The sequence below is a fragment of the Drosophila obscura genome, unplaced genomic scaffold, assembly GCF_018151105.1.
Source record: "Drosophila obscura isolate BZ-5 IFL unplaced genomic scaffold, ASM1815110v1 contig_189, whole genome shotgun sequence".
Classification (NCBI taxonomy): Eukaryota; Metazoa; Arthropoda; class Insecta; order Diptera; family Drosophilidae; genus Drosophila; species Drosophila obscura.
In genome coordinates, this window is record NW_024542777.1 from 286,203 (window position 1) to 307,927 (window position 21,725).

Here is a 21,725-nt window from a genome sequence, read left to right on the forward strand (position 1 = left end):
TTGTTATATTTTAATATATATTACTGCATACATACATTGAAAAGTACGAAAAAAATATATATATGTACATATGATTGTATGTAGTACCTCAGTAAAATTGATATTTGTGCAAGAATTGTTTTCGATGCTACCGTTATTTATAATGGTATATAATATATCATATATGCATATATTCTTGATCAGCATCAATAGCCGAGTCGATATACCATGTCTGTCTGTCCGTCTTGATGAGCTCCTAGCTTTCAGAGACTAAATGCTATTGCAGTTGCTAGCCCCACCCCTCCCAGCGCTGCAGCCGCTATCTTTCAATTTAGTTTGCCAAAATATGTAGCTCTGTGGCTGGCATGAACAGAGATTTCCTCAAAAAGGAACTTCCGATGCTGGTGTATAAAGATTTTCTGTAAGCTGGAAATTTTGTGCGCCTAACCGATGATCTGAGCGACGACTTATTTGCCACCGATGTCGAAAGTGTACTTATCGAACACGGCATTATAGTCGATAGGACTCTATACAGCTAAGATATGTTACCATGTCAAAATAACGAAATATGTTTTTAGGGACAACATTTAAGAGAGAACTTAAGCAAGACCTGCCCGCAAGTTGTAATGCAATTTAAATGTTTATTTTCCCATTCAATAATTAGTTACATTATATGTATGATTTTTTTCTCTTTGTTTTACGGAATATTATGTGAAACTTTCATGTTACATCTCTTTTTTTTTTAATACTATAAAACAATTTTCATTGTGTTTAAAAAGTCCAAAATTTAAAGGAAAAATATAAATGTATAAAAAATATTTGAGAAATCTATTCGAATTTTATCAGATTGAAATTTTATGGAGCAGATCCAGTACTCTTACATACGTAGAATATAGTGTACTCCGTAAGATTTATACATAAATTTACACATATGTAGATTGTATATTTCATAGCTTATAGCCTACCATATACAGCAATACAAATTATGTGGATATCTTAGGCTGTTTTGTTTTTTGCTAATCAACAAATTGGTGTTTTTCTTTATTTCTCATTCCTTTACGTTAAGCGCTATATGTTTATAGTGTACATATAAATGTAATGGAACGTTTCATACTATGTATGAAGAGGCCAAAGAATTTTGTTTTAAATATTTCGTTTCTTGAACCAACACTTAGTCTACAATAATTAAATTAAACACAAGCATAGTGTCCAAATACAGCGCGGAAAATGTTCAATCTCTTTTTTTAACACTATGTATAAAGAAGCTTTCATTGTTTGAAAAAATCTTCAAGCTATAGAAGGAAAGTGGAATTTTTTATATGAACAGTCTAGGGGGACTTGGCATGAACCGCATACTTGGATTTTATCTAAAATTATCTACTACTAGTCGTAGAGGATTCGACGAGTTCTATAAATCATGGAATTATCTTGGTTGTGGTTGTTGTATCTATCAGATGGTTTATCTGATTCCTCGCGGTAGAGCAGTGTCAGCAGATCGTATAATATCTTTGTGACACACATACATATACCCACATATATAATAATAAACATAGCGATATACATATAAACGATGAAAAAATTTAAATATTGGCATTACACGTTGTTCTCATTAAGCAAGTATACAAGTATCTCATTAAAAGTATAATATGAAAATGCTTAGTCAGATTTAAATGCTAACATATGTTGCTATAATCCTTTCTAGAATTATTATAGAGGTAAAATATATTTCGATTGGTTTGTTTTGCTTTTCCAATTATCATTATCAAAAATTAATGTTAATCTGTAAAGTAGGTTTTGATTGCGTTTAAGGAGCTTCAATTGATTTAATTCGATTTTAAGAGCTTAGACATTATCATTTTCAGTTACGAAATCGATTGGCTAGATTGTTCAGATGATATATACGAGTAGTTTAGACATGCTTCTTGCATCGTTGTTTCGGTCTGCGATCAGGTGGAAAGTGTTCGTTTGGATTCACCTTGACAATGTTTAAGTTTCAGTGAGTTTCTTTTTGGTTAAAACAGAATATCAAAACGAATCAATCAATTTAAAAACAAAATAATCTTTGACTAAAATTTGTCAATTTTTTGCAATGTATTAGTAGTTTTAGTTGTAAATTGGTTTTACTTCCACTTTTGTTGGTTTGTTTAACTAAAGAAAATCAGCCTTTTCTTGCATACACAATAAATATATAATTATCATTATCTATGTATGCATGTATGTGTTTAGTTGGAAGTATACATACATACATATATAAAAAAATGTATTTTCTAATGTAGTTTCATTTTAAAATCGTTAGACGTAAACCTAGTTGCAGCTGTGGAAGGGATGCGGTTTCGGTGTCGTTTTCCTTATGCTCCTACTGAATTTTACCATGTGCCTTTCCCTGTTACAGCCGAGGCGGTTTAAACCTCAGTGTAGTGCACTCGACACCCAGCTGGTGCTCCAGTGTGTCCATCCTGACGCCGTTATCATCACTGCCGCCACACTCTGCTATGGAATTGCGCACCGACGATGGCTGCTCGGTGGCCGGCAACAAACCCACCATCAACAGCGGACTGTTCAGTGCCTGATTGACACTGGCTGATGTCCCAATTCCTGGTCCAGCTCCGGCGGTCAACTGATCACTGCCCAGGCTATTGCTACTGTTGCTCTGACTGTTGCCTCCGATCTGCTTCTCCTTGTTCCGCCGCAACGATGATCGGTACTGGCGTGGCACATTAATAAGCAGGCGCCGTGCGGGATTGTGCTGGCCGCCGAGACTGGAGTTGACGTTGGTGGTATGGGGACGACGGGCATACTGTATGGACTCGGCGCTGTTACTCAAACGGATGTTGCCAACTGATCGAGTTAAAACAGGGACAGAGAAGAGAGAAAAATAATATTTATTGATCAGTATCGATTTTATCCGATTGTTTCAATGGCAGAAAAAGCTTGTTGCTTGTTCTTGTGGCGGTTTCAATGGTTGTTGCCGTCGTAATGATTGATGCCATGATTTCTGGTTATGTTTGTGGAAACAAAGAATATTTTGAAAAAAAAAAATGCAATAACAAGAGAAGAAGCGAACTTTGTTAGTACACAAAAAAAAATTACAACATCTATGTATATGTATGGGTATGTTTGATAGTGTGACACGTATGAAACAACACAAAAGCTTTTAACGTTTTGGTTTTTGGAATACACAGTATAATCAAATAATTTAATTTATTATAACACAAAGCGAAACATTAAAAAAAAAATTGAAGTGATCGCTACATACACAGACAAAAAAACTCCTTAAAACATAACACAATATTCAACTAGAACATTAAATAATTTAATTAAAACCAATCACTAAATAGTAAATTAAAAAATTAGGTAAAACGGTTGCAAAAAAATGTTATTAAAAACTTTAAAATTGGTTGCAACGGGAAACTTGTTAAACATGTACGGAGGAAATCGTTTAAATCAGCCAAAGACATTTTTTTTTTTTACTTCTTGTCTTCCATTCGAATAGAGCATATCAAATTCCTTTCATCTAACAACAAATATAAATAAATTAGTTTTTCTGGATCGTTTATATGTATGTATGTATGTATGTATATATGAATGTACATATAGCATTAGTATGGTCATAAGCATAAGTTCATTATCTACAAATGGATGCAACTGGTAGCTAAAAAACACAAGACATCCATTTTGATTTTCTCCTTATCCTTTTTTAAAACAAAAAATCTAAAACATTGAAAATGACATTGGCAAAGTTGTTGTTACTGCTCGTGCTGTTGCTGTGGTTGTTGTTGCTGAGGCGACTGACACTACGACGGGAAAGCGGCATTGTGGAGGAGGCCATCTCAAAGGATTGATACAGCGAGGATCCGTTGCTGATTAGTCGCTGCCGCTGACGATGATGTTGTCGTGGCACAGACATGGGCGTGGAGTGGCGCAACAACTGCAGCGACTGCCGCGGTTCCTTGTGATGCTCTAGCTCATGGGCCTGCAGTGTGTGAAGCCTCCCCCCATTCAACGAATCGCAGTCGCTGTCCTCCTCAGCCACAACAACAACAGAAGCGGGGGCAGTTTGATTGGAGGTGCGGCTGGTCAAGAATTGTGTCGAGTAGTAGCATGAGTGGTTGAGCGGTGTGTAGAAGGCGAGTCTGGGCACCGCCAAGTGGTGGCTGCTGTTAGTGTTGGTGAGTCCAGCGTTATAGCTACCCGAATTGACATCAAGCAGCTGGCGACGTGGCTGCTGCTGTTGAATATGCGGATGATGCTGGGGGGGTCTTAGAAGAACTTTGGAATGTATCTGTTGCTGCTGCTGCTCCCTCTGATGGCCGTAGCTATCTTCGGTGTCCATCATGTCGCCCCATAGTTGCTCCAGTGGGGGTTCATGCTCTTGCTGCTGCCTACGGTAGAAGTGATAGAGCAGCGCCGCCTGGTTCCGGTCCCCATCCGCATAGGCCTGGCGCATGTCCCGGGTGCTGCCGCCACCCAAGTAACCAGCGGCAGCGGCAAGGCAGCAGTCACTGCACGTGTCCGCCGGGATCTGCAGTGACACGACCGCATCCCTAGGCCCCAGGAACCACTCAGAGCGAGTGCGCATTCGAGCGGTTTGGCGTTCATGGACCTAACATTTTGGTTGGGGTTTTCACACATGTTTTATCGATTCAGTTTTCAATTGATGTTGTTGTGTTGTACAGTTGTTATTATAGTTGAGGGAAAAGACGTGGGGGATTCAAAATGATCACATTAGAGTTATTGGCAATTAAGAATGTTCTGTTCTAACTATCTGAATTCTTTTTTCACATAACTAAAAATGATTTTAAACAAAAAAACAAAAAATTAAAAAAAATCAAAAATAAATAATACAAAAAAATTTAATAATCTTCTCAATTTAAATTGTACATATGTATGTATGTAAATGAAAAATAGCAGAAATAGCGTAGTGAAAATAAGTGCATGATTATCAATATATATTTGAAAGAAAAAAAATATATACATACATACACAAGCACTAGGGGTATTCGAAGCATAAATATATTTCTTTAATCATAAAACAAGCTGAGCATGTCACAATCAATTTAATATTTTATGCTTTAACATTTAAACTAGGCACAGGATAGTTAAGAAATGCGTTGAGCGAAAAGGAAACGCAAGCGCTTTGATTGATTTATATTTTGAGCTCAAGCAACACTTCATAAATAAATTCAGGAAAAGTAAGATAGTTGGCTCGTGTTTTGTAGATGTTGCATGACATTTTTTTTTTAATTTTTGGTGGTTTGAAAACTAGTTGTGATGTGGCTAAATATTAAACTATATACATAAGTGTCGCAGGGTGCATCAAACAGATCAAAACCATGTTAAAAAAGCAGTCAATTAAATCACATATGCAAACACACACAAAAAAAAAAAATGCGTTCAGCGAAATAATAAAAAAAAAGTTGGTGAAGATAACAAAAACATATTGAGTCAACTTAGGGTAGAAACAAAACATTTAGAAACTAATTTTAAGTTGTTGTGTCTTCAAACTCGCAATAATACGAAAAAAGTTTAATTTAGTACTGAAAACTCAAAATCTAAAACTAATAACATACATTTGGATCTACTGCTGTGTATTTACTGTTAATGTATTTTAATTTACTGTTTCAGGGCGTATTTTTTATATCTGCCTCGGACAGGAACGGCACTTGTGTGTTAATTGGTACTCATAGAGGATGACTTTCCGGATAGAGTACACAAGGATGTTTACAAAATGTATTTTTAAAACTAGTGCAATGAAAATAAATGCCAACTAATCAATGAAGCGAAGGTTTTCTCATTAATTTGACTATTTTTTTTTAAAAATTGCTTCATTCGAAATTGTTTACTATATAACAGAATCTAGCTCTTTCCAATTGAAAAACATTTACTTCTTGCCTAGATAGTAGAATCAGGCTAATGTATGCATTCCTGTATCCTTAAACCCAAAAAACCTGAAAAATGTATACAACAGTATATAGTAATTCACTTGAGAGCAAACTTACAGCCAATAGTTGTAATAAGCGAACTGTCGCCTTGAACATAACAATTTTTGTATCTTGCAGGGTTTAGGTTTAAGCACTCGTTTTTTATTTAATGAGAATATGTCTTTATATAATAGTATTTCATGTTTCGGTTGAGAATTGAGCATTTTTGTTTATTTGCGTTAGCTATTTTCATTTAAATGAAAAATTTAGTTGAAAAATTGATTATTACAAATTAGAAAACGGAAAACTGATATGATAATCGAACTTTAGATGCGCTAAACTTAATTTTTGTGTTTACAGATTTTTCGTGGAAAAATAAAGTTTCTCTGGGTGTTTTACCTTTTTAAAGCTTTAAGTGCATTTTATATGACTTACAATAATGAATATGTAAGTTAGGTGTGGTTTTATATGTTTGTTATTGTGTAAGTAGTTAATGTTGTTCATGGAAGGCGGAAGATGTGTGATCTAGGTTATGATAACAGTACCAAAACTAGAGACATGGAAAATATTCAACAATTCTGGCTAAATTTGCGAAGTGATTGAGTTAGAAGAGCGAAATACATAGTACAAATTGTGTTTAGAGAAGGAAACATTTCCGATTCGCAAAATGCCAATGAAATAGAAAACAAGTAAACTTAAACAAAATAATAAAAAATAATGATCATACAAAAGTTTGATGTAAAGAAAATGTATACATATATAAAAGATTACAAAAAAATCAAGTAGTAAATAATTCCATTTGAAATTTTAAAATAAAACAAATGTAGCAAAACAAAAACAGAAAAACTAAAATATAAATAAAAAATCGTTCTAACTAAAGTATTCATTATTCTGAATATCGTATTCTTGATTAATATTTTTCCTGCAAAAGGAAAACAAATCTTGATATTCGAGCAGCAATTTCATAAGGTTAGGTCTATAATCTAGGAAAGTTTTTTGTTTAATATAACGGTCATATCGGATCGAGGTGGATCTTAAACGGAAATCCTTGATCCCAGCAAGAACTCGTCCCTCACCTGTGGCAGATACGAGAGGCTCTTGGTGCTCTCCGCATAGCGGTTGACGGCCCTCAGCTCATCCATGGTCATGCCGTCTCCTGCGGTGCCCGATGTTGCTCCTGCACTAGAGCCGGCTGGTCCGGCTGAGTTGGAACTGCAGGAGCTGCTGTGGCGTATGCCGCGATTGCAGCGACTACAAGTGCGCTGCTTTGGCTTGGGCGGCGTTGGACTAACCCCGGAAATGGCAGAGGCTTCGGGCACAGCTGCAGTCAAGGAGGAGCATCCAGGAGTGCGACGATCGCCGCTGCCGTCGAGACTCTTGGTTCCGGTGCGAAGGCGTCTTTGGTGGTGGCTACTGCTATTGCTGGGCACCGGCTTCTTCTTGTTCTGGCGATAGCGACGTTTCACAACGGTCATCTCGTCCTCATCCTCGTCATCGTCGTCCTCGTAGTTTTTTGTGGCCTGACGATGCTTTTGGCGATAGATTGCCCGCAGCTGGGCCGTCGCCTGCTCTTTTATTGGGGGAGCTCTTTCAATGCAGCTCAGTTCCAGTTCGGGGGGAAAGACTTGAGCCCTGTCTAATTCATCATTGTCTTCGTCATCGTCGGCATAGTCATCGTAGTCTGTGGCATTGCCGTTGGAACTCCCATTACCGTTGCCGCTGCCCTGGCGCTTGGCTGGCAGTGGGGACGAGGTCATGGCAAAGATTCCGGGTCCCTCCAACGAGACGGAGAGACGGGCGCAGCTTTCTATGAACGAGTGCTCTGGGGAGACGCCCAGCGAGAGGACGCTGTTCTCCAGGGCCGAACTGGAGCTGGTCAGCAGAGCGGGTGTCGAGCGGGATTCCTCCTGGGCCACTAAATGGTCAGCATTTCAAGTTGTTAGCAAATGGATTGATGATTCTTTTTCGGTTTTGCATGAGGGACTAACTAATATGCATGCGGTAAGCGTAACAGATGGGGATGCGGTATGTGGGATTGTCGTGCCGAGATTAAACCCAAAAGCTCTCGGTACAGCTTATCACCATAGAGCGGAGTTAAGGCGGACAGTGTATGTAGTATATGTGTGTAGACAGTTGGGAAAGGAGAAGAAAAGTATTTCAGAAGCAAAGCAAAAGTAAAATATATGTATATCTATCTATGTCTATATCTATATGTATATATCAATAAATTGGGGGGTACTCACGTAAGCCCCAACGCTCGCACTGGCACTGTAGCCAGGTCTTCTCCGCCTCAAGAGAGTGTTGTACTGTTTGGGAAAGCGACCAGAACTTATTAACAAGAATTCAATATTTGGTTATTGGAAAGCGATATCTTTTTGAGATATTTTGAAAGTAGTTTAGACCAGCTAAACTAAATACTAATAATTGGAATGCGATTCTTATTATCAATTTCCTATCTGTTTATCAATTTACTATCTGTTTAAGTTTTCGAGTTAACTAAAAGCTTCCGTACTTCTTAAAACAAATCCAAAATTCTAACAGGATATGCATTCCTTGATATGATAACCGTATTTTTTTTTTGTAGCATTTGCATCTATATCTTTTCTACTTTAATTTGCAAATCCTGTTGCAACACTCACATGCGTATTTCTGTTGAGCCAACTTGCCACGAGGTGGTGGGGGGTACTGAAAGCTGCATATCCACTCATCCTGCACCTTTAGAATGCGTCCAGTGACGCGGGCATAATATTCATAGTTCTCTCGGCCAAATATATCGTGTGTGGCAAACTTATCTATTATATTCTGCATGATCTTCGTAGCAACCTGAAACGTAATACGAGAATTTATAAAATTTTCATTTTTAAAGCGGTTCTGATTTCAACGAGCTCACCTTGAACTTCAGAACATCCTCCATACGGGCAGTTTTGCCGTCGCTGACACAGGACTGAAAGAAACTGGGGGCGACTGAGACGCCCAGGGCCTCGCTGGTCATTCCAGTGGATGCATGGGCCGCATTGCTTGCTATGACTCGGAATGTGCCAAACAGTAGAACCAAAAGATGTTGTGTGTACTTTGGAAGAGAACCGAACAGTCTGGAAGAATGTTTCAAGATATTTTAAATATTTTCTAGATAGCGGTTATCATAGGGCTGAGCTGTCTGAACTTGTGAGTCATGTTTTTTATTATTTATTATCATTACAGAAGTGGACTGATTCATCCTTTTGGATACAGTGAGTAGTATTCAACTTCAGCTACCTATCACAGTCATCATCGTCGTCGTAGGCAAAGAAAGTCTAGTCTGTGCTGTTCCTCACAGCCGATGTCTGGTCGCACATTGTTCACACTTTCATTTATTAATTTATAGCTATTCAGCTGTAGCTCTAGCTCAAGCTCCGGAATCGATAACAAAAAATTGGTTGGGACCGGCGGCCTCTTAAGCGTCCACATTACACAACGTCGTAAATGTAGCCACGACGAATCAGAGCCAAAACAAGCGCCAAGCCAAGCAAAACGAAACATCCAACAAAAAGGATAGAAACAAAATAAAAAATAAAAAACACCTCCCCGACTCAATCAATTAATGCTTTAAAAGCAACGCTGTACACCCTCCCCTCTCTATAGTGGCATTGGCCTGGGAATCTCTCTGCCGAGAGCTGGCTCTTAAAAAGTGAAAACTACTCGTGTGAGATCCAGTAAAAAATGGAGAACTGCGAGAGAAAGATAAATGCAAAGGGGTGTTTGACAATAAGCTATACTGTAATATTGTCTCGCACTATTTTCAGATTTATGATAGTGTGAATCCACCGATAAGTCCAATAAGAGAGCGCAGTGGGGCCTCAGCCGAAAAGAGTTGGCAATAGTACTTTTTATATCCGTACTCTCAAACATTTAAGGGGTATATTAGATTTGTGGTTTCCGACCCTATAAAGTATATATATTCTTGATCAGCATTAATAGCCGAGTCGATATAGCCATGTCCGTCTGTCCGTTCGTCTGTCTGTCTGTCTGTCAGTATTTCCGTCTTGTTGAGCGCCTAGATCTCAGAGACTATAAGAGCTAGGGCAACCAAATTTGGTTTCCAGACTCATGTGATATCACACTGCTACAAGTGTATTTCAAAATTTCGGCCGCCCCCTTCCGCCACCACAAAGGACGAAAATCTGTGGCAGGCAGCATTTTAAAGATACGATAAAACTAAAAACGCAGTATCGTAGAGTATCGATCGCACACTCCGCGTTCAGTTTATAGATTTTGTTGCTGTTTTTTTTTTGCCGCATTTGATTTGCCTCTGAAACTGTATTTTATCATAATTTCATATGAGCAATATATATATATATGTAATCGTAGAATTGTGCATGCAGGTTTTTGTCTCAGTTTATTACGTATGAGAAGTCTCCGGAGATACGGATTTTGATAAAGATGCCCTTCCCTTCCAGAGAAACCAGTTTCCCGCCAAGCAAGCCAGACTCTTGTGCCACTTTCGAGAGGAGAACTCCCAGTGGAGTTGGGTTTGTGTTGGGTCTGGCGGTCTGCGTAAGTGATAAGTGAAATGTCATGCAAAAGATAATTGAGTTTACCCGCGCTCAAAAAATAAATTGAAATATTTCAAAATAGGTGTGTATTATGTTTAATGGAATTAGTGGAAACCGAACGATAAGTTATAAATAAAATATTATTTAAGTTGATCATAATGCAGAGCAAGTAATAGTTTAAAGATTCAATTGTTAAAGAATTCAATCGCTACTAAATGGATTTATGTTTGCGTCATCACAACCTTTGTATGTACAATGTACATACATTGTAGAAATATATAAAAGGAGCGGAATGTTTTAAAAATTACAAATCTGAATTACACTTTTTAATGATTAACACATATTAACACACGAAAATGTGTTCAGAATACATAGATTTCAATTATATTTCTATGTAGATTTCCTCCACTCTCTATCACTCTCTGTCTTTTGCTCCAAAACTAGCATCAATATTCATTGCGGCAAGTCCAATCTGCATCTTCTGTTCAGTTCCAATTCAAAGTCGTTGTCGGATCCGAGAAGGAGACGATGTGGAAGTGGAGCTGTTTTTGTGCTCGTTTAACATATGCAAACATAACCGCAGTTGAAGCAAGTTTATGTTGTCATCAGTAATGATGAACCCAGCAGAACTAATACCAACAACAGTGCATGCAGCAACAAAATCAGAGGCATCACTAACCCAACATCGGCAGGGCTAGCAGAAGAATATCATATGTAAAGTTACAGTTTGATCGCTCCTATAGGCATACATGTACATAGATACGGTGATACAAAAAATAATAGAAACGGCAGGCGCATTTACATTTGAAACCAAATACATATGGGCATTTTTGAAGACGAACAGGACTGTCGCACGCACTGTAAGTGGTTTAAAGGTCAAAAAAAGACGGATTTTCAAAATTGTTGTACTTTTATGGCACACCTTTTGACTAGCACTATAACTGGTGCTAAGGTCGGTTTTGGGCAACTATTCGTTTTCGAGATTTTTGCAAAAATCCAAGCTATTCGCACGGGAAAAATATGGAAGTGGTTTTCGTGGCGATCAATTCAAACTCAGATTCCAGCAGAAGTAGGATTGCTGTCTCTTTGAAATGGCTATAATTTTAAGCAAATATGATTCGTAGCTTTCTTTTTTATTTAATTAAAACCATATTCGCACGGGGCATGTCGCATGGGACAAACATTCCTAGGATAACAACAGTTAAAAACATACCATTCCAGCACCGCGGAATCTAAAAATTCCTGTCAAACTTAATATAAAAAAAACGGTGCCAGGAAAATTTCTTTTACGTTTTCCTGGAGTTTGTATCCAGCAACACGAGCGGAATCCACAGATTTATATCGATAGTTACCTATCGGGACCGTGTGTGAACTGAGAGAACAGCTTGCACCCAGCTCAGGAATATATGTTCAACAATTATTCCTGAAGTGAATGGTGCAAGATGTAGGCAAAAACTGTCCGCAAAACCAAAAAGAGAGATGAAAATTATTCTTCTTTGTTTTGCAACAATATATGCCGCCACCAACACAATCACTTTATCATCAGAGTGCATTTTTTTTCCTTTTTTAATTTTAGCACAATTTTACTGTTGGCCATGTTTACAAAACACAGCTGATTCATCAACCCTGTTTTAGCTACGTTCCACACCCTCACGGAATAACTAGTAAATTCATGGCAGGAATTTTCCGCGGTGCTGGAGACAGGCTTTTAGCCGGGATTGAACCATTTTCTCGTATTTTTTTGAGATAGTTGAATATGTTTGAAAGATTTTGTGCAATATTTTTTCTCAAGAATTATCATTTTTATAAGAGATAATAGTACTAGAAAACATGACTAAAACAAAACAAAAAGAAAATACAAAAAAAAGACCGAAACAGTGAACTTTTGCTCATTTGAATATGTTTTCACATCAAAATCAATGAAATTATATGTCAATTGGGTAAATTAGGTGTCGTTCAAAAAATGTAGACTATAAAATCGCAACAGAATTATATGAAATGTGTTTTTATAGACATTTATTTTTTGTTCTCGGTGGACCTCGTCAGAGGTCCATATTTCATTTTTGGAGAAAATTGTTTGCATGCTTTATTTTTTATACCCGTACTCAAAGAAGAGTTAAGGGGTATATTAGATTTGTGGTAAAAGTGGATGTGTGCAACGCAGAGAAGGAAACGTTTCCGACCCCATAAAGTATATATATTCTTGATCAGCATCAATAGCCGAGTCAATATAGCCATGTCCGTCTGTCCGTCCGTCTGTCCGTCCGTCCGTCCGTCTGTCCGTCTGTCCGTCTTGATGAGCGCCTAGAGCTGAGAGACTATAAGAGCTAGAGAAACCAAATTTGGTTTCCAGACTCATGTGATATCACACTGCTACAAGTGTATTTCAAAATTTCCCTCTCCTTCTCCAGCGCTGCTGACGCTACCTATCTCTTTCTCGCTCGCACACTCTGCCGCGTTCAGTGCGCGAGCAACCCCTAGCGGAGAAGATGTAGAATCTGAATGGTATATGTACAATCTACATGTTAGATGTGGAATATACATTGTAGATGTAGATGTAGATAACAGATGTAGCAAAAAATTGTAAAATGTAAAATTTTTCTTTTTAATTTTTAAATTCTAAAAAATCATAAGCTCAAAAATGTATATACTGACTGAGTACGGGTATAAGTAGAGTCGCGTCCCCAGAAGCGGCTCACACGTTCCTTCTCGTTTTGATTCTTTTTGGGGGTTCTTTCGTAAGAAATATTCAGGCAGGCTCTGGTTTTCACTTACTTTAACGTTTAACGTTTTCAGCCAAAATTCATACTTTTCACTTCAAGCACGCGTTAGTGTCAGCTCATATAAAAAGGCCTCTGTTATGTTTAACATAGATTTATCGATAAAAAAATCAGGCTGCCACAGCTGTTCGGGCGAATCCACTATTTGTTGTTGCCCTGACCACTTTTTTCCATCCATTTTTGAGGTTGATTTAAATAAAAACTATTGATAACGAGAAGGAACGTGCGAGTCGCTGCTAAAGACGCGACTCTACTTATACCCGTACTCAGTCACTATATAAATTTTTGAGCATATGATTTTTTAGAATTTTAGAATTAAAAAAAAAAAATTTACATTTACATTTTTTTGCTACATCTGCTATCTACATCTTCATATAAAATGTCTATTCTACATCTAACGTGTAGATTGTACATGTTCCATTCATATTCTACATCTCCTCCGCTAGGGGTTGCTCGCGCACTGAACGCGGCAGAGTGTGCGAGCGAGACGGAAAATGAGTTGCGTAGTCGTTTGCCGGACGGGGGGCAGGGTAGCCAACTGAAAATTAATTTCTTCATTCTGGCTATATGTGTGCCACAGATTTTCGTCCTTTGTGTGGGCGGAAGGGGGCGGGGCGAAATTTTGAAATACACTTGTAGCAGTGTGATATCACATGAGTCTGGAAACCAAATTTGGTTGCCCTAGCTCTTATAGTCTCTGAGATCCAGGCGTCAAACAAGACGGACAGACGTTCAGACGGACAGACAGACATGGCTATATCGACTCGGCTATTGATGCTGATCAAGAATATATATACTTTATGGGGTCGGAAACGTTTCCTTCTCTGTGTTACACACATCCACTTTTACCACAAATCTAATATACCCCTTAACTCTTTTTTGAGTACGGGTATAAAAAGGGCACAAGATCAATTGCACTGGCAATGGTGTCAATTCCATATCAATGCATCAATACGTAATCTATTTTTTTCCTTTTGCAATTAAGCCTTTTACTTTTTTTTCGGAGTGTAATATGTTGTCGTTTTGAAAACGGAAAAGTCTTGCGTTTTACGAATGCGGGAGCGCCTAACTTTTTGTTTTGAAAAGTATATCACACCTTTTTTGTGAAAGTGAAAACCGGAGCCTGTATGATAAAAAACCTATTCTTGCGGATCCTGTTTTGGTTGTTGTTTTTATTCGGCTCAGAATTGGTCGTGGCCCACATTGTACGCGTGTTGATAGAAAAGATATCCTAAATCTTAAAAATGAAGACCACACAATGTCAGATAGGAGCACAATTCTAAAATGTGTTTAAAAAGTGCTTTCGGCTCACTACAAAAAATAGCGAGACACGCGCAGAATACAACAATACGACAACCTTCGTTTTCGGAAATGAAAAAAAAAAATCCGTTTGTTCTCGTCGGAAGATCTAAAAAATGATCCTAATTTACTGGCTAGTAGTCGTTCTATAAGAAATAGGCTAATCTATGTCGACTTAAAAGGTCATAAAGCTTGAAAGGTACCACTCGAAGGTGCCTAGTTGGACAAATGTGTTGTAGTCAGATAAAACTAAGGTCAATTTTCTTAGATTTCTGAGTAAACTTCATATTAGTCATCTTAATAATTCTGCCCACGAGCCAATGTACTCTGTTAAAACGGGGAGGGCCTTTGGGCATTGGTCCAAACCGTTTGATAAAGAAACATACAGTTGTGTTCAATGAAATAGTAGTGCCGCACCTCACAATTCAAACTCTTTTTTAAATATTTCTAGTCCTTCAAATTGAACAAAAGATACCTTTACGGCAAGCCTGGAATGTAAGCATTAGAAACTTGAAGAAACCCCGTTACATCTGCATTCCATCTTCTTGTTTTTCATGACTTTAGACAACTACCCATGATATCTGTTGTTCAATGAAATAGTATTGCTGGGTTTAATTAATTTTTAAAAATGAAGAAACAAAACAAATTAATTTAAATAATAAATTTAGATATCGAATAATTTGATGAAAGAAAGTTTTGGACATAGCGGTACTTTTGATTTTGGAGCGTTGAAGAAATCATTGCTCGGTCCAGAAGAGGAGACCTAAGAGTTAGACTAAAAACTTAAGACAGGTGGTATAATGAAATTGAAAACTAAGTAGTATGCACTCTCACTATTTTATTTAACCCAATTAACTATAAGAAGCAGACGGAAAATCGAGTTTGTATGCGAAAAACTTATTTTTTAGAGGACGGTCGGTAATGGTCAAAGGCAGGACCAGGCCTTCAAAATCCTTAAAAATTTCTAACATAATTTTAAATCGCTCAGTCAGTGTTGTGACAGTTCAAAGACGGTTGATTAAACATAATTTGAATGTCCCAGAAAGCTCCGCGTTTGGGTCTGAGAGTACATGGGTGCACAACTTCAGTTTGGAAAAACGCATGTGGAATGGCCTGTCACAGTGACAAAAATGCTTTTGACTCATTATAGTAAAGTTGTATTATATGGTAAGATAGACCCAAAAGAATATGTTTGGCATTCACAGAAATACGATTACCACCTAAAATCATGAAAAACGAGAAGGAACGTGTGAGTCGTTTCTGGGGACACGACTCTACTTATACCCGTACTCAGTCAGTATATACATTTTTGAGCTTATGATTTTTTACATTTTACATTTTTTTTGCTACATCTGCTATCTACATCTTCATATAAAATGTCTATTCTACATCTAACGTGTAGATTGTACATGTTCCATTCATATTCTACATCTCCTCCGCTAGGGGTTGCTCGCGCACTGAACGCGGCAGAGTGTGCGAGCGAGACGGAAAATGAGTTGCGTTGTTTTTGGCAGGATGGGCACGGGGAAGCAACAGAAAATTAATTTCTTCATTCTGGCTATAATTATGATCCGATCTGATTCAGATTCGGCAGTCTGGTAGATATGGTCATTCTCTACGATACTGCGTTTTATCGTATCTTTAAAATTTTGCCTGCCACAGATTTTCGTCCTTTGTGGGGGCGGAAGGAGGCGGGTCGAAATTTTGAAATACACTTGTAGCAGTGTGATATCACATGAGTCTGAAAACCAAATTTGGTTGCCCTAGCTCTTATAGTCTCTGAGATCTAGGCGCTCAACAAGACGGACAGACAGACAGACAGACAGACAGACAGACGGACGGACGGACGGACGGACGGACAGACAGACATGACTATATCGACTCGGCTATTGATGCTGATGAAGAATATATATACTTTATGGGGTCGGAAAATGTTCCTTCTCTGCGTTACACACATCCACTTTTACCACAAATCTAATATACCCCTTAACTATTTTTTGAGTACGGGTATAAAAAACACTACTGTTTCATTCAACAGCATATTTCATAGGTATTCGGCTTAAGACACGAAAAACAAGAAGATGGAATTCAAATGAATAGATATTTCTTCGATTTTCTAGTGCTAACATTCCAGTCTATTTAAAAGGTATAATTTGTTCAATTTGGATAACTGGAAGTGTCTCAAAAAGAGTTTTGAAAGTGATGAGGTGCGGCACTACTATTTCATTGAACACAGCTGTACACTAACCAAACTCTTTTATTTAAAGTTCATTGCATGTTCGTGGTTCTACCTTAGCCGAAACATTTTTGTTATTTCTTGGAATTATTTGTTTGCATATTTGCCGTCAAAGTCGAATGGAAACTCCAAAAAAAGTAGATTGGCCCAGACGTTAAAACAGGAAACCCGTACGAAATATACGATAATAACAGAACCCAATTCAGTGCTTCACAATAAAATTATCAGGAAGCAAAAATCAGTCGGTAGAAGAAGAAGGAGGGGGAGGCCCTTTCAGACTTCGGATGATGACTTACAGACCAGAACATTGTCTACCTATTGTTAATTCCCTGTAGGACAATGCGGCTTTTTCGTTTCTGGATGCGGACAGAGGCGCTGCAGTTTTTTTATTTGTTTGTCTAGACTCTAGAGTCAAGACCAACAAAAATCTCTTCCCTATGTATGTCTCTCTTACCCCCACATTTTTTCCACAGTATTGGAGGCAGCGACGAAGCAGGAGAAAGTGCGTACTTGTTAGGAAGAGAGAAAGAGAGTGAGCTGGCAGAAGTCATCTGGCATATGGTAATGTCCAAAACAGCCGACAGTTTGATAGCGGTTACAAAAATGCAACCGGCTCTGCTTAGAGATTCCAGGTTTTAAGAGGAACCAACATGAATAAAAGTCCTCCTTAAAAAGTTTGTAGAAGCGTTTTCCAGTAAGTCAACAAGTTGCTAACACCAGAACTAAACATTTGAAGGGACAGAGAGAGAGGGAGTGGAGAGCAACCACTTTTCTTCGTTGTAAACTTTCTCTCCCAATTTTGCTCCAGCGCGTTTCTTGCCTACAAATGTGTTTATGTATGTTTGTATTTACACAATACTAAGATAATACACAATTCATTTATTATTTTGGTGAATTGCAAAAACGTGCAACCATGACGTCGACGCGCTGCAATACTCGTAACAGCAACACATCCAACGATGTGCCAACTGATTGAATTAAGTATCAACATTGGGCCGAGACAGCCGAGACAGAGACCTGTTGTTGGTTGTATTTGGCTATCTCCCTCTCTCTACATTTACGTTCAATTGATAAAGTTTAAAACGCGTGTCTATTTATAACAGTGTATGTTTTTGTTGTTTTTGTTGCTCGCGGCGGCTTGCGCCTGCCCCAAAAAGCAAATAAACAGAAGAACAGCAGCAGTGAGTGAACGGACAGCTACAATTACAAAGTTGAAAAGTTTAGACACAAGCGCACCCAGGTAAATAGATTGCAAAACGTACACTTTACGTTACCTCCGCTCTCTTTGTTGGGCCCACGGTGATGTGGCGGTCGATTTCCACGCATTTAGAAGTTTCAAAATTTATGTTTTATTGCTGACGTTATTTGTTCACACGCACATCTAGCATTTAATGTAACCGATAGACTGTGCTGACGTAGTAGCATCTATCTTCGTTTAACAAATTGTCTGGATACACACATGCTAAATGATGCCAAACACACCCAAAGCAAGTGCTACTACTAAAAGGTAAGGCAGTCCGAGCAATAGCAGCATCCTTTTTCTACCCGTTTCCACGAGTAATTAAAAAGTTGAGAGGAAACTCATCGATCGATCCCGTTTTCCGAACCTTATAACTTTCGACATTATCTTAGAGCTGGTAGCTCTCCAGGTGGAAAGAGACGAGCTCGGAATGCATTAACTTGTATTACTATTTCTTGAGACAATCTTCCAGTCGACTCAAACAGCTGTGATTCACTTGGCACCCGAAGAGAGTTACCTCTCACTTGCAGCCACAAAAAAAACAATGGCAAATTGCAACAGCCGCAACATTTTTCGTTTGCCATTAATTGAGCGTGCGTGCGATGTTTGCCCACGCTTTATGCTCCAATTCAGTTGGTTAGAAATCGATTGCAGCAACAACAAGAAAATCAAAGCCTCTGAATCGAAGACAAGCTTAAACCTTACAGTGTTAGAGGTTATAAAAGACTACCTAAAATTAACTCAAATGAGTTTAACGAACTAATAAATATTTGATCTGCTCAACTGAGAACAACTGTTTCACGATATCTGAAGCAAATATACATAAGTACTAAATCCATCAAATATGTAGCCATGAGATATGGAAAACCTTGTGCAAACTGATGTGTGCACATATGTATGTAGGTACATACTATGTACATACATACATATGTCCAAGAGTTAAGCAATCATTTGGTGGCGTGCCAACTGTTAACTGTTAACATACAAGTGAAAATTGGTGAAAATACACACAAATGTCTCTGCAAGTGCCAAATAGCAGCAAAAGCTAATGGAGACAGTTGATATTCTCAGAGCTGCAGCCAAATCTAGATCCGGTTCAGCAAGTTTATCGCAAGCTAGTTACACTACCAATACAATCACTTTTATGAATGTGTCTGTGCATCACTCACCTGTGTAAACGCTCCGTCTGCTCGGCTTCGTTCTGCAACTCGTTGATGGCAAAGAGCTCCATCTCTCCGTTGCGACCAAAGATACCATTTGGTATCTTGCGCAGAAACTTTTTTAAAACACTGGCAATGGTGAACACCGAATAGTTGTCGACATTGACCAGCCGACCCGCCTGAAGGAAGTGGATGAGCTTCTTCATGGCCCCCTGGTGACCGGGAGCCCTGAATACGTCGCGGCGGTTGGGCGACTCTTTGTTAAGCTTCAAGATGAGCACGAGAAGCGGGGCTGGAATGTTGTTGTTGTGTTTACAAACCTCCTCCAGGGATACCCCGAATTTCACCTTCTCCAGGCGATAGGGATAGGCGGGCGCAGTCGCCGGATGGCCGCAGGAGGTGACCACGTTGCCAAGATCGGCGGCGCGTCGGTGAACGCGTTCAGCCCAGCTGGACATGATTCGTCGTGTTTAAGGTACTACTATGGGTTTTTGTGTGTATATGTGCGTTTATGCGTGCGAGTTTTTTACAAGAAAAATGTTTTTTTTTTTTCACACAGCTTTGTTGAGATTTTATGGTTTTATGCTACACAACATGTTCACTGAGCTGGAATGATAGTTGTTGCTCTTTTAAATTTGAAATTTAAATTCTCCCGCACTCTGGCAGCGGCTCTCGCAAAAATGCTTATACAGGAAATTAATCAACAACCTCTGCTGCTATTATTGTTTTCGCAGGTACTGTTGCTCCTTGGGCGTTGTTTGAGTATTATTATTATGTTTTATGAAAATTTATGGAACGAGATCATATCTGGAGAGCTGTATGCACACAAACAAATACACATGAATACGGGTTGCTTTGATTAGAGACTTGATTCCTTTTTTTTCACGCTTGCCACTCCTTTATGCATTTTTTTTGTGCTTCTTTTCTTTAGCCTGCGTTTCGGTTATTTTTCGTATGCCAATGGCTCAGAACTTTTGATAGCTAGTAAGAAAACACTTACATTTTATATTAAATCACTGAGCACATTATTAAATTAACTATTTTTGTTAGTTTTCAATTCAATTTTTTTCACACGACTTTCTCGCACCCACACCTTCAGTGTGACCGCGGACTTATTAATAAAATATACCGTCTGACCATTAGAAATATACCAAAATATACCTTCTCATTTTCAAAATATACCGTAAATATACCGAAGAAAATCCGAACTTATAGGCCGTTTACACTGGGGCTGCGTCATGCTTCTTTGCGTCTTGGCGAAGACGCAGTTTTTTTTACATAGGTTAAGCATAGGGCCCTAGTGGTGGCAAAAAGTTGCGTCAGTGTCTGATTCATGTGCGTCTATTCGGTATATTCGATTAATTTTGGTCATTTTTGGTATTTTCTGCCTATCAGCGCAACTATCACCACTAATAACAACAACAAATTGTAGATCAAAAATCAAATTTTGGCGCTAAAAATGTATGATTGTGCAAAAAGGTGAAAATATACATAAAGTCATGAAATAAAATACTTGAAACTGATTGTATTATTATCATACGACATTTTTGTGATCCCCTGATGCCATTATGACACTGCTGGAGACGAACTTCGATGGTTTTCATAATTTTAAGAAGAACTCCCACAAGCTGTACAAAGAAATGTCTGAAAATAATAAATAAATATAAGAATCAATTCTCTTTCGTCCATTTTCTTGTCGTCTTGCATAATTCTGTTGATTTCTCAAAATTTGTTTACTTTCCTTGTCATCAAGCACCCAAAACAAAATTCAAGACGCGCGTCTTCCAATGTAAACGCCTTTTCTGCTTCATTGCGTCTATGCCGATATCGATAGCAGACGCGCCCAGTGTAAAAAGGCTATTAGGCTACTTAACTCCGTTCTATTTAAATTCTATGTATGTTCTATCTCTCCTCTTTACTTAAGAGCAGTAATCAGATCAGTAAACTTTTCGTAGACAATAATGGTGCTATGACATTATACTTTTCTAATTTTGCTGCGAAGAGAGCGATAGACAAGAGGCAAAATTAGGGTTCGTAGCCGTCTTTAAGCCTAATATTCAGTTTATTGCCAAAGGAATGTGTCTAGCTATCAGCAGAAGCAGATGGCGACGCCACCAGTGCAATCGCCACCGACCACCGTGAAGAAAACACGTTTTGAAAACAATATTTGGTTTATATTCATAAAAATTAAGAAAAATAATTATAATAGAATTGGCATTCATATAAGCCTAGTACTCAGATAAGAAAAAAACACCTCGCGAACAGAATCAGGTTGATATTCGTATGAAACCGATAAGAAATTTTTTCGGGAACAAGCTGTTTTCTAGGCTCTGTACGGAAAGCCTAGTACTCAGACGCGCTCAATTTTCCGTCCACCGAAATCAGCGACATAAATCATCCCTGTTTTTTGGTTGACCGAAAATTTCGTATCAGGCGTTTCGCAGAACGGTACTCAGTTCGGAACAAAGGCAAGTCGATACATACTAGAAAAGCAACCGATGGTATTTTCCTATATCGATCGGAACATAGAAATATTCTATCTTCGTCGTCCAAAAGGCACACACATTAAAAATTCAAG

The 21,725-nt window shown here is 38.4% G+C and overlaps 1 protein-coding gene across 7 annotated transcripts; it reads right to left on the reverse strand.

Annotated features, from left to right (window-relative positions):
* Positions 1 to 1,537: 1,537 nt before the first annotated feature.
* LOC111076586 (rho GTPase-activating protein 20) lies at positions 1,538 to 20,254 on the reverse strand. 7 transcript variants are annotated; one of them, XM_022370425.2, is made up of 8 exons: positions 20,148 to 20,253; positions 19,157 to 19,962; positions 8,791 to 8,992; positions 8,540 to 8,723; positions 8,144 to 8,206; positions 6,977 to 7,815; positions 4,171 to 4,582; positions 1,538 to 2,817 (listed from the first exon to the last, which is right to left on the reverse strand). In XM_022370425.2, exons 2-8 carry the CDS (start codon positions 19,603 to 19,605, stop codon positions 2,366 to 2,368), a joined length of 2,601 nt encoding a protein of 866 aa, XP_022226117.2. In that variant the 5' UTR covers positions 19,606 to 19,962; positions 20,148 to 20,253; the 3' UTR covers positions 1,538 to 2,365. The 7 variants fall into 7 exon arrangements, with proteins under 7 accessions (XP_022226117.2, XP_022226118.2, XP_022226122.2 ...); XM_022370426.2 differs by having other exon boundaries at positions 19,157 to 19,753; positions 20,148 to 20,252; XM_022370428.2 differs by lacking the exon at positions 4,171 to 4,582 and having other exon boundaries at positions 2,709 to 2,817; positions 19,157 to 20,254.
* Positions 20,255 to 21,725: the final 1,471 nt, after the last annotated feature.